The sequence below is a fragment of the Poecilia reticulata genome, linkage group LG16 (genome assembly GCF_000633615.1).
Source record: "Poecilia reticulata strain Guanapo linkage group LG16, Guppy_female_1.0+MT, whole genome shotgun sequence".
In the NCBI taxonomy this organism is placed as follows: domain Eukaryota; kingdom Metazoa; phylum Chordata; class Actinopteri; order Cyprinodontiformes; family Poeciliidae; genus Poecilia; species Poecilia reticulata.
Window position 1 is genome coordinate 923,088 of NC_024346.1, and position 11,167 is coordinate 934,254.

Here is an 11,167-nt window from a genome sequence, read left to right on the forward strand (position 1 = left end):
GTGAGTGGGCGGAGTAACAGTGTGAGTGGGCGGGGTCACATGGTGAGTGGGCGGAGTAACAGTGTGAGTGGGCGGGGTCACATGGTGAGTGGGCGGAGTAACAGTGTGAGTGGGCGGGGTCATCTGTCCTGGAATCAGATTAATTTAGCTGCTTAGTGACTCAGTGGTTGTTCTTATTCCTGCTAACTGGTTAGCATTAGCCCAATATGCTAGCGCCCCCTGCTGGTGAGGAATGAGGACCAAATGTCTCCATTGGCTCTCATCCAGGATGTGACGGTTAAAGGCAGAATCCATCCTGGTAGTTTGTACTTCATGAGTCGCTCTGATTGGTTGCTACACCAAACCCAGTAAACCCAATAAGACCCCCAGTCCTCCCAGTGGTCAGCTGGTAGAAACGAAACAATCACTGAATCTAGACTGGATTCATGATGATGAAACTAAATTAAATGAATTCATGATGCGGAGCCATTTGTCCTCCGTCCTCCATCTTCCCTCCTCCCTGAGGCTCCGCCCCTTTCCTCCCTGAGGCTCCGCCCCTTTCCTCCGACTTTTCATCCTGTTGGCGGCATCTGGCTAATCTCACTGGGAGCTGCTAACCTCTCGCTGCGAGGCTGAAGTGGTCGGGGACTCCAGGGTTTGACTCCCTTCGTGGTTCACAGCTGTGTGGTGCGGCAAGTAAGAGAGTCAAAGGTTCCTTCTGAAGCTGAACGTTTATTTATAGTGCGGTAACAAAACATACGGCCAGGAACGGGCTACATGCCACGGACTTCCGTTTTAGCACTTCCGCATTTTTTTGCCACATAGAATGGTTCCGGTTCACAGGTAACAGGATGCTAACAGGTAACAGGATGCTAACAGGTAACAGGATGCTAACAGGTAACAGGATGCTAACAGGTANACACACACACACACACACACACACACACACACACACACCTGTCGCTGCTCCTGGTTTCCAGTCGATCACAATAAAAGTGAAGAACCTTTTTGGTCCACGTCTCTTTAGAACCTCCAGAACTTTCTGACCCAGTTTGTCTCATTTCATCTTTTATTATCAAAGTAGGTTCACACTGAGCATGTGCAGACAGTCACATGACTGCACCACATTAGTTACAATTATTAACCAATCAATCAGATGTAGAGATATCAGCAGGGGGCGGGGCCTCTGTGGTCCAATCAGCTGTCGGCGTTCCTACGACCCCTTTGTAACTTTGATCATGGCCTCCAACATCTTCCACTGATCCGGAGTCACCTGGAGGACAGGTGGGACATGAGCAGTGACGTCAGATTTACTCATGGAAATCACGTTGCGTTTCTATTTTCCTTTGAAATGTAATTTTATTTCCTCTAAACGTCTCGGGGAGAAATCAGCGTCTCTATGCGACAGAAACAGCCAATAGAGGGAGACGCTGGAAAAACAGGAGCCGTTTGAGTTTCACTCACCAAGTCCGATTATTATAAGCAGCTTCATTTGGGATAGTTTTGGTTCTAAAGCTGCTTGCAGACGTAACGAGCCGCAGGTCGAGCTTTAGGTCTTGGAAATAAACATCCAGTTAGTTTTAGTCGGACTCTCCGTCCATCTTTTCCCGCCGCGTCTTTGTTAATGTGAAGTTAATATATTTGCTGCTGTGAATGACGTCGAGCTCCAGAACAATATGAACAACGCAACAAACGTGAAAACAGCCACGAATGAACGTGTCCGTAAAATTAAACGCCATTATAATTATTAATATTAAGACAAATCTGTACAGCGGGACATCTGAGTTATGGAGAAAACTCAGGGCCGTAACGCAGAACCTGGAGGCCGGGGCAGGAGGGGGGCTTTAAAATCCTGTTTATAGTTTCCAGACGATACTAGAACACACAAATTACAAACTTCTTTTTGTTCTGTAGTAACCATTAAACAATCTCCCCTTCAGTTCAACCTTATAAGTGGAGACACATTGTTGATTATTATAAAATAACTTGCAATTAAATATTTCAAAGCTCATTGCAACTTTCACAGGTGGTGGAGCTAAAAAAGTTACTTTTAATGTAACTTAGTTACTTTCCAAATCAAGTAATCAGTAATCTAACAAAGTTACTTTTTCAAAGTAACTATGGCATCACTAGACATGAGGCAGGTGAGATGCTCCACTCACCTTGCGCAGCTCGTTAAACTCTCCCGCCATCGAAACGTACTCGCCTCCATCAAAACGGATCACCTGTGAACGCAGTCAGGTGGAGGTCACATCTTTTCTTCTAAGTTCAGAAATACATCATTCTCATGTGACGTCAAACTTCTGGGAATTTTGTAGCTGACGGCCATCTTGGTAGGTTCACAAACCCTCCTATGACGTTACCACCTGAACTTCAATCTAATGCCTGCAACAAGTTTTCTAGTTTCTTTTCAGAGAAAATTCAAAAGATCAGAGGATTAATCTGCACATCGGCTCCAAAGCCAGAACCAAAGCTGGGCCCAAACAAAACAATGCAGGAAAAATGACCCAATTCCAACTACTAAATTATAAAACCCTAAAAGAAATTATTAGTCAATTAAGCTTCAGTTCCTGCTGTCTGGATGTCCGACCCTCACATTTCTTTAAGTCCTGCCTGTCATTAATGATCTGATCCAAATAGTAACTCATCGCTCTCTTCAGGTGTTTGAAAACAGCAGTTATCAAACCACTGATAAAAAAGAACAATCTGGACAAATCACTACTGCAGAATTACAGGCTGATCTCTGACCTCTGACCTGAACCTTCAGAGCCACATTAAGACAGTCACAAAGTCGGCCTTCTATCACCTGAAGAACATCTCCAGGGTTAGAGGACTGATGTCTCAGATCTAGAGAAACTCATCCATGTGTTTATCTTTAGCCGCATTGATTCCTGCAGCAGCGTCTCATCAGGTCTGACTGATAAATCAATCAAACAGCTGCAGCCGATCCGGAAGCTGCTGCAGCCGATCCAGGAGCTGCTGCTGCTGTTCTGACTAAAACCAGGAAGATGGAGGCATAACTCCAGGTTTAAAGTCCCTCCTCTGGCTCCCTGTAGCTCAGAGAATAGACTTTAAAATMCTGATGTTAGTTTATAAATCTCTGAACGGTTTAGCACCACAATACATTAAAGATCTGTTATTACTGTACCAACCGTCTGGACCCCTCAGGTTCTGGTTCTGGTTCTGCTCTGCATCCAGAACCAGAACCAAACGAGGAGAAGCAGCTTTCAGCTTCTATACACCACAGATCTGGAACAAACTTCCAGAAAACTGTAAAAAAACTGAAACACTGAGAGCCTTTAAGTCTCAACTTATAACCAGCTGGTTAGAGTTGATTATGGCTAAACTAGGGTTAGAGTGCCGGGTTTTGATGTCTTTGATGTTTTTAATTTATTTTTCTTTCTTTTCGACGTTTTAATGATGTAATGTTTTTTTTATTTTTATTTTTTTAATCTCTTTCTCACTGATTATTTCTGTTTTTATTTTAATTATGTAAAGCATTTTGAAATGTCTGATTGATTGATAGGTATCCAAAACTAACTGCCTTAACAATTTGCATAGTGTTGCTATGCAACACCAGCAGCCATTTTGTTCACGTATCTTTCTCTTCGTTGGTCAGGAGGATCTATATTTAGTTCATCTACGCTTTGTGCTGCGTTTGCCTACCAAGATGGCCGTTCAGAGAAATCGTGATGAAAACATCTTCTCTTTGTCCAGTCAGAGCAGGTCATGACCTATGACCTCATCATGGAGGCAGTGGAGACAGGTGAGACATGAGACAGGTGTCTCACCTGTCCAATTGTTCTGGTTCTGGACAGGTTCTGTGGTTTAACTGCTCAGAACTGTCAACCAGCTCCAGTCGGTTCCGATGGGAACCGGGTCAAGACGCTGGTCGGTTGCGGTCAGAAACGGGTCAGAACTCACTGCTCCAGACATCCAGCTGGCAAAGTCGCTGCTCAGGTACGCCGCCAGGTTGGCGAGCTCAGCTGGTTTTCCGAGCCGACCCGTCGGGATCCGATCGATCATCGACTTCTCAAAGGTTCCGGTCGGGTCCAGACGACTGAAGGCTCCCTGAGCAGAACCAGAACCCAGCTTCTAACATGGGTCGATCGGTTTAATCCAGCAGAAACTCAGCAATAAAACTCACTAATCACTGCAACTCATATTACAACAAAGGGCTTGAAAGGTCAAAGTTCAAGGCCTGGGCACCATGGCACCAGCCCAGGGAAAGGACAGGAAGTGGGCGGTACCTTGGTCCTGATTGGTCCAGGCTGGATGATGTTAAACCTGTGGCCGTAGCGCCCCCACTCTGCAGCCAGAGACCTGCGGGCGAGAGCCACAGTTACCATGGCAACGACAGGGCCGTGGCGACGCATCGGCCTCCGACTGACTTGTAAAGCGCCTCGACTCCAGCCTTGGCCGCCGCACTCGGAGCCACGAAACCAGAACCAGACTCGGCGTAGATGGTAGTGATGGCGAGGAACGAGGCGCCTGAGACACAAGGAGACAGTTAGAACGGCTCCGGTTCTGTTTCCGGTCCCGGTTCTGGTTCTGACCTTTCTGGGCCTGGATCAGCCTCTTGCCCAGCTCCAGCGTGACGAACGCCGTCCCGTTCAGGACGATGTCGGTGACGCTCCGCCAGCCGTTGGGCGTCAGCCGCTCCGTCGGACAGATGAAGTTCCCTGCGGCGTTGTTGATGATCACCTGGACCAATGGGGACACAGGACAGCGTGATGTCATCACCAACGCTCTGAACACACGACGGCAACAGGTTCTGGTTCTGGTTTACATCAGGAAGTCCGCTTAGCGCCACCATCTGGTCCACGCAGCGTGCCACGGCCTGAGGGTCTCTGACATCACACTGGAGGGCGTGGACCTGAGGACAGACACGGACCGGGTCGGACGCTGGGTTCTGGACCGGTTCTGGTTCTGGGACGACCCGGTTACCTGGTTCCCGGTCTGGCTGCTGATCTCGCCGGCCGTCTCCTGCAGGACGTTGAGCTTCCTGAACCAGACAAACAGAAGTTCAGGAAGGTTTCCTGATGGGGTCATGTGACCTCTGATGTGACCTCTGACCTGCTGGCGATGACGCAGCGGGCTCCCAGCTGGGACAGAACCACGGTCATGGCCCGGCCCAGGCCGGTGCCGCCTCCGGTGATGAAGGCCAGCCGGTCTCTGAAGCTTCCCGCCGGCAGCATGGCGCCTTCGGACGGAGCGAAGAACCCGGACGGATGGGTCGAACCGGACCGGACCGGCGGCCTGGGGAACCGGGTCTGAGACACACAAAGTTGTGGCCCGGTTAGAACCCAGTTCAGTTAAAGCGCCTGAACATGAGAATAATTACGATGAATCAATTAACAGATTCCTTCATTAATCGATTAATTGCCAGCTGATCTGGTCGACCTGCAGTGTGACACGTTCTGCCATCCAGGTGTTCAGGTGGGCGTGGCTGCTGCAAAGGGCACCTGTTACCATGGTGATACACAGGGGAGCAGTCCTTCCTCCTCCTGCAGGGTCCAAATTCTCACTTCCTGCTTTAGCCCCGCCCCTTTTGGTCATAGTTCCGGCCTTCTGGAAGCCRCAGCAGGCGGATCATTCATGGCTGATTGTGACGTTTTGAGGCGGATTTATTGCAATGTTTTGTTTTTTCCGTCTTTATAGAAAATTAAAAGAAAATATCATAACATGGCACATTAGTAATAAAAAGTTTGACATGAAAAACTGAGCAGAAAAAGAATAAATAAAAAATAGTCACAAGCTGCCTGAGGAAAGTAAAATGTCACAAATTAAAGATACATTTCAAATATTAAATTAAGATATTAACATGTTAGAATTAAGATTGTAAATAAAATTATTTCACTTTTAAAGTGGAGGTGATTTTTAGAAAGCAGTGTTTGAGAATAAAACTCAGGATTAAATATCATCATTTAACTCTCCGTCCCTGTTGGAAGATCAAAGTTTATTATATTAAACTAAAGATTTATTGTACAACATCCACTTTAGAAAACTTTCTAAAAACTTTAATGAAGTCGCATTTTATCATGATTTTTAAACAAATGTTTTCTCTCAGACTGGAGGAGAAAAACTGATGGAGCTGCTGATCAACTTATTGTTACATTTCTGGTTCATAAAGTTCATAGTTTCTATTAAACGGACATTTTAGCTCCATTTATATATGCTGTATTTTCGTCCTTTATTTGTTGCTTGTTAGCATATTAGCTCCACTTTATACCAAGCTACATAAAATAAATGTATTTTTGAGTAACAGCTGATTATGAAATGATTTCTATAATTAGTCAATTTGCAGGGCCTTTAAGACAGTTAAATGTTAGATTTTAATGTGTATTATTTGACTAATCACCATACAATAAAAAGTTGTCTAGGAAATATTGCAATGTTCACAGAGAAAGCTGTGATTGTTTCAGAAAAATAAAAAGAGTTTTCAAATGTAAAGGATTGACAATATTTTTGTGTCACTGAACCTGAGAATAAAAACATGGTTAGTCCTCCGGGCAGAAGGGGGCGCTGCTTCTGTAACATGCATGTTTTGGAGCAGGTGAGCGGCAGCAGCAGTTTGTGTGGCCTGTGATTGTTAAACTCCTGAACGGAGGGAGTTGATCCTGAAGACGAGGATTATTTCAGGATACGATCAAAGACAGAAGCAGGAACAGTTAACAGAGCTACACATTATATAGTTATACACATTATATAGTTATATACATTATATAGTTATACACATTATAWAGTTATACACATTATATAGTTATATACATTTTCTTATATTTATTGTGTGTGTGATTCTGAACACTGTAACCCTGGTTATGTGTCAGTCATCTGTGGGGCCTCTGCCCCCTCGCTGCCCCCTCGCTGCCCCCCACGCTGCCCCCTCTGGCGGTGAGGGTCAGGACTGATGGAAATACATTCTGACGTCACAAACACCGTAAAAACACGAATATGTGTCAGACTTGTGGCCCCCTGGTGCTGAAAATGTGAACTACAGCTGGTCGGGGTCTTTTTCGACGTAGGAGTGAACGGGGTCAAAGGTCAAAGGACTTAAAACTTTAACGTTCCTTCCGTCCGATACGTGACGCTTCATATTTCACTCTATGACGTCGCAGACGCTGTTTGATCTCACCTGCATTAGTTTCCTTCCTGAGCTCATCATGACGGCCGCCATGTTGGTTTCAGCTGATGACGTATGAGGGACCGTACCACCATGACGACATGAGGGGAGAGAAGCAAGACTTAACTTTTTATTTACTTTTTTTTCAATAAAAATAATTAAAAATAGCTTTTATTGTTTTTACATTTAATAGTTTAATGAACACAGAACAGATCCCGGCATTTACTCGGAACCAGAACCTGTAGTTTCTGATCTGGTTCCGGTTCCGTCCCCCATTTATGGTTCGGTCTGGATCTGATGATGGTCACGTGGTTCTCCGAGTCGAACCGGTCCTTTCCCGGTTCCAGCAGAACCTCCTAGTCCACTTGGCTCCTGAGTCGAAGAGCTTCCCGGTGCGGTTCCGGTTCTTGTCCGGTCCAAGAACGGAACCAATTGCACCTCAGGTGGACCGACAGATGGAGAACCGAGCGTCTGGACCCGAACTGGTTCTGGTCTTTAGCGGGAAGCGAAAGTCGGGGAAAGATTACATAACGGACGTGATCCAGGATCGGTAAGGTTCGGTTCCGGTAAGAAACGGGCTCGGGTTGTTTACACTGGAGTCACGTGACTGTTTCCTTTATAAATGAAGCATCAGAACCACTGCGGTTCGGGTCCTGAACGACTCTGGTTCCAGGTCGCTGATGGTTCTGATCAGGTGACCCGGTTTGTGTTCCTCACAGAACCTTCCAGAACCTCGGATCAGATCCGTCACCAGCAGGTTCCTCCAGCCGGTCCGGTTCTGATCAGAGTTGTGATCCGGGGGGAGGGGGGGGGGGGTCCAGCTCTTACCTGGTTTCGTCTCCATGACAACGAGTGTGACTGAAGCAGGTGAAGCTTTTATTTTGAAAGTCCAGGTTTAAATGTTTTTGTGAAGAGTTTTATGTTGAGGTTCTGATGGGTCAAACAGAACCTTCAGAACCAATGAAGTCCAAGAATTCAGAGCAACCACAGTACCGGTCCTCTGGTTCTGGTCATATTTGGATCCAGCCATTACAATAGAACCACAACAGAACCAGCCTGTTTTATCAGGTTGTCGAGACTCTTCAGGTAACTGGTTCTGGTCTTGGTCCTGGTTCTGGTCCTGGTCCTGGTTCTGGTCCTGGTCCGGGTCCTGATTCCGGTGTTGCTTCTGGTTCTGGTCCTGGTCTTGGTTCTGGTTCCGGTTCTGGTCTTGGTTCTAGACCTGGTTCTGGTCCTGTTTCTGATTCTGGTTCTGGTCTTGATTCTGATACTGGTCTTGGTTCTGGTCCTGGTTCCGGTGTTGCTTCTGGTTCTGGTCCTGGTCTTGGTTCTGGTTCCGGTTCTGGTCCTGTTTCTGATTCTGGTCTTGGTCCTGGTTCTGGTCTTGGTCCTTATTCTGGTTGTGGTCCTGATTCAGTTTTTGATTCTGGTTCTGGTCTTGGTCCTGGTTCTGATTCTGGTTCTGGTTCCGATTCTGGTCTTGGTTCTGGTCTTGGTTTTAGTCCTGGTCCTGGTTCTGGTCTTGGTTCTGATTCTGGTCCTGGTTCTGGAGGTTTCTTCCTGTTTGTCTCTCTGAGGAGGCGGGACCTGTGGGGTGGTGGACCAATCGGCTTGCGTCGTCTAACGTTTTCTTCTTCTTCTGCAGTCTTGGCCCGGAGGTGTGCGCCGTGCTGCGTCTATCCGGGCCGCTGAAGCAGCAGTATGCCCAGGTGAGACGGCGCCGTGTGCTGCATCTCGTCGCCATGGTAACTCCCACCTGACCTGTGCCTGTCCCTCAGGAGCGCGGCCTGGACCTGAACCAGCTGCTGGGTTCCGGACCGTACAAGGAGCGGTACCGGGCCGATATGATCCGCTGGGGGGAGGACCGCCGGAACTGTGACCCGGGCTTCTTCTGTCGCCTAGCAACCAGAGGAGCCCAGCAACCTGTGTGGGTGAGGGCTGTGATTGGTCAGGACGGCTCTCTGCCCTCTGATTGGTCAGGACGGCTCTCTGCCCTCTGATTGGTCAGGACGGCTCTCTGATTGGTCAGGTGGTGAGCGATGCCAGGCGGCAGTCGGACCTGCAGTGGTTCCGGTCCGAGTTTCCCCGTCAGACCCGCAGCGTCAGAGTCCAGTGCTCAGAGGAGACCCGGCGGCAGAGGGGGTGGAGCTTCACGCCAGGTAACCAACCCACCTTTCTCTCTGTGTGCCGCTCAGCCGTCGACTTGCTCAGGKSTTCACCTGTCCCTCAGGTGTGGATGATGCCGAGTCGGAGTGCGGGCTGGACCGCGGCGTGGAGTTCGATTGGACCATCAGGAACGAGGCCGACGCCCCCTCCCTGGACCAGCAGCTGCAGCCCATCCTGACGGCGGCGCAGGACGCGGCAGTGCTCCGACATGATCAATAAAGTTATTGATTAGCTTCAATTTTAATCATAGTTTAAAAAATATATAAAACTGATGACATCACAGACTGCTACTGAGCATGTGCAGAATGTGCCACTTCACCTGCAGGCAGCGCGACCTGCTGAAGCTCCTGACCTCAGAGCCGCATTCTGATTGGCTGAGGGGGATCAGCAGGTGTTTCAGGAAGCTGGAGGAAGAACCAACCCCGCAGTTCCCCGCTGGAGGCTAAGCCTGTGGAGCAAGGGCCCTCTAGTGTTCAGGAGGAGGAACTGAGGGTTCTATTTGGACCAGAACCGGACCAGCTGCTTAGTACCATCAGCAGGAACGACCAAGAGTTAAAATATTTAAATCTGAATAAATGAAGTTATGATTTTTCTGAATCCTTTTAGAAATAAACAGTTAAAAATGTAAATATTTCATCTTGCAGTTTTCATTCTGGCCAGGGCCAGTGGGGGGCGCTGCTGAACGATCTGAACCCAAGCAGATCAGACCAGGCCGGTTCTGATCTGAACTGGTTCTAGTTCTGGTTTCTGCCTCAGGACCTCATTACAAATGATGTGATGCGTGGGTTTCCATGGTTACAGACTTCATCAGGTAGGACGGTTCTGAAGACAGGGACCGGTTCTGCAGGTCTGGGACCAGTCTAACCACTTGGAACAAGGTTTCCATGGAAACGGAGAGGTCCTTGGTGCTGAACCAGTTATTAACTTAATATTCAAACTCGCTGCAATAGAACAATTCCAATAATTAGCATCCGGTCAGCAATCAATGAGCCAGTCGATCAGTTTTTACATGCGGTGGTTTTATTTTATAAAATCTTTGCTTTGGGTCATTAGAATGAATTGTGACATCATCACAGTGATGACATCACCAGGTAAAAACACTTTCGTTTGAGCTGATTGGCCCCTGGGTCACCATATTTGGCAGTGGAATGTCTTTCCATGATTGGCTGATCACACACTGAAGCCACGCCCCTCCAACATTATTGGCTGAAATAATATTTGGCCCTAATTAACAAATCAATTATCAAAGGAAACTGAACATTCAGAGAAAACACTGAATTAGTCGTAAACGCGGGTGAGTGGTTAGTGACGGGGATGGGGTCAAAGGTGACAGGCGGAATGTGTGACATCAGGATTTATCCAGACAGGAGGCCACACCCCCCGGCCCACCTCCACCTGTCCCCTGGAAGGAGGAGGAGGAGCTTTCTGTCAGGTGACACGGTGGGAGGGGCTTCAGCAGGAGTTGAGCTCCTCCATGGTCTGGTTCAGCGTCGCCTGGAGCTCCATGTTGGCGTTTCTAGCCGAGGTCAGAGCGTCTGGAACAAGAAGAGGCGGGCAGTTATTGATTACCCATCAATTAATGATTACCGGTACTTATCAATTACGAATTAATGATAAAGAATCAATTAACAATTACAGATCAATTAAGGATCAATTGAAAATCAATTAATAATTAAGGATTAATTTAAGATCAATTAATGATTACAGTTCATTAACTATTACTTACAAATAAAATTACCAATTAGTTACTTAATTTGATTTGATTGATTGTTGATTAGAGATTACCACCAAAACACTCAGACCAGTCTCACCTTCCAGGCCATCAATAGTTTTCTCCAGTTTGGCCACCGTGCGCTCGGCAAACTCGGCTCTGGTCTCCGCCTGGAACACAGGAAGTGC

The 11,167-nt window shown here is 47.4% G+C and overlaps 5 protein-coding genes across 8 annotated transcripts in view; 3 read left to right on the forward strand and 2 right to left on the reverse strand.

The window, feature by feature from the left end:
• Nucleotides 1-869, forward strand: part of LOC103477453 (purine nucleoside phosphorylase-like) — a 2,932-nt gene extending 2,063 nt beyond the window's left edge. Inside the window, exon 3 of one of the 2 annotated variants that reach the window (XM_017309361.1) lies at nucleotides 505-869. In XM_017309361.1, coding sequence (XP_017164850.1) covers nucleotides 505-596 — 92 coding nt within the window. In that variant the 3' untranslated portion in view covers nucleotides 597-869. The remainder of the gene's footprint in view (nucleotides 1-504) is intronic. The other variant, XM_008430578.2, reaches the window with a different exon arrangement.
• pnp4b (purine nucleoside phosphorylase 4b) overlaps nucleotides 1-980 on the forward strand; it is a 7,106-nt gene extending 6,126 nt beyond the window's left edge. Inside the window, exon 6 of the mRNA XM_008430579.2 lies at nucleotides 899-980. The gene's annotated coding sequence lies outside the window, so the exon portion shown is untranslated. The remainder of the gene's footprint in view (nucleotides 1-898) is intronic.
• A 54-nt stretch (nucleotides 981-1,034) lies between these two features.
• On the reverse strand, nucleotides 1,035-7,352 carry decr1 (2,4-dienoyl CoA reductase 1, mitochondrial). Of its 2 annotated transcripts, XM_017309358.1 has the most exons (11): nucleotides 7,287-7,352; nucleotides 7,115-7,167; nucleotides 5,056-5,252; nucleotides 4,927-4,984; nucleotides 4,769-4,855; nucleotides 4,536-4,683; nucleotides 4,371-4,470; nucleotides 4,230-4,302; nucleotides 3,904-4,050; nucleotides 2,142-2,204; nucleotides 1,035-1,252 (listed from the first exon to the last, which is right to left on the reverse strand). In XM_017309358.1, exons 2-11 carry the CDS (start codon nucleotides 7,154-7,156, stop codon nucleotides 1,193-1,195), a joined length of 975 nt encoding a protein of 324 aa, XP_017164847.1. In that variant the 5' UTR covers nucleotides 7,157-7,167; nucleotides 7,287-7,352; the 3' UTR covers nucleotides 1,035-1,192. The 2 variants fall into 2 exon arrangements, with proteins under 2 accessions (XP_017164847.1, XP_008428799.1); XM_008430577.2 differs by lacking the exons at nucleotides 7,115-7,167; nucleotides 7,287-7,352 and adding an exon at nucleotides 5,383-6,577.
• pmvk (phosphomevalonate kinase) lies at nucleotides 7,312-9,897 on the forward strand. The gene is given in 6 exon segments (XM_008430575.2): nucleotides 7,312-7,432; nucleotides 7,435-7,652; nucleotides 8,748-8,811; nucleotides 8,881-9,033; nucleotides 9,132-9,261; nucleotides 9,333-9,897. Coding segments are annotated over 6 exon segments (753 nt in total). The 5' UTR covers nucleotides 7,312-7,399; the 3' UTR covers nucleotides 9,488-9,897.
• Nucleotides 9,898-10,266: 369 nt separating this feature from the next.
• LOC103477449 (tropomyosin alpha-4 chain-like) overlaps nucleotides 10,267-11,167 on the reverse strand; it is a 9,855-nt gene continuing 8,954 nt past the window's right edge. For both annotated transcript variants that reach the window (XM_008430574.2, XM_008430573.2), the window contains exons 8-9: nucleotides 11,080-11,149; nucleotides 10,267-10,803 (exon numbers count right to left, since the gene is read on the reverse strand). In XM_008430574.2, coding sequence (XP_008428796.1) covers nucleotides 10,721-10,803; nucleotides 11,080-11,149 — 153 coding nt within the window. In that variant the 3' untranslated portion in view covers nucleotides 10,267-10,720. The remainder of the gene's footprint in view (nucleotides 10,804-11,079; nucleotides 11,150-11,167) is intronic.

Bases quoted from the DNA above. Each gene is read 5' to 3' on its own strand.
- decr1 (XM_008430577.2), bottom strand. From the start codon at position 5,538: ATGACCAAAAGGGGCGGGGCTAAAGCAGGAAGTGAGAATTTGGACCCT. The intron at 4,471-4,535 runs GTCAGAACCAGA...CTTGTGTCTCAG, and splicing joins GCTGATCCAGGCCCAGAAAG to GCGCCTCGTTCCTCGCCATC. The intron at 2,205-3,903 runs GTGAGTTCTGAC...CTGCGTTCACAG, and splicing joins CCAGCTGGATGTCTGGAGCA to GTGATCCGTTTTGATGGAGG.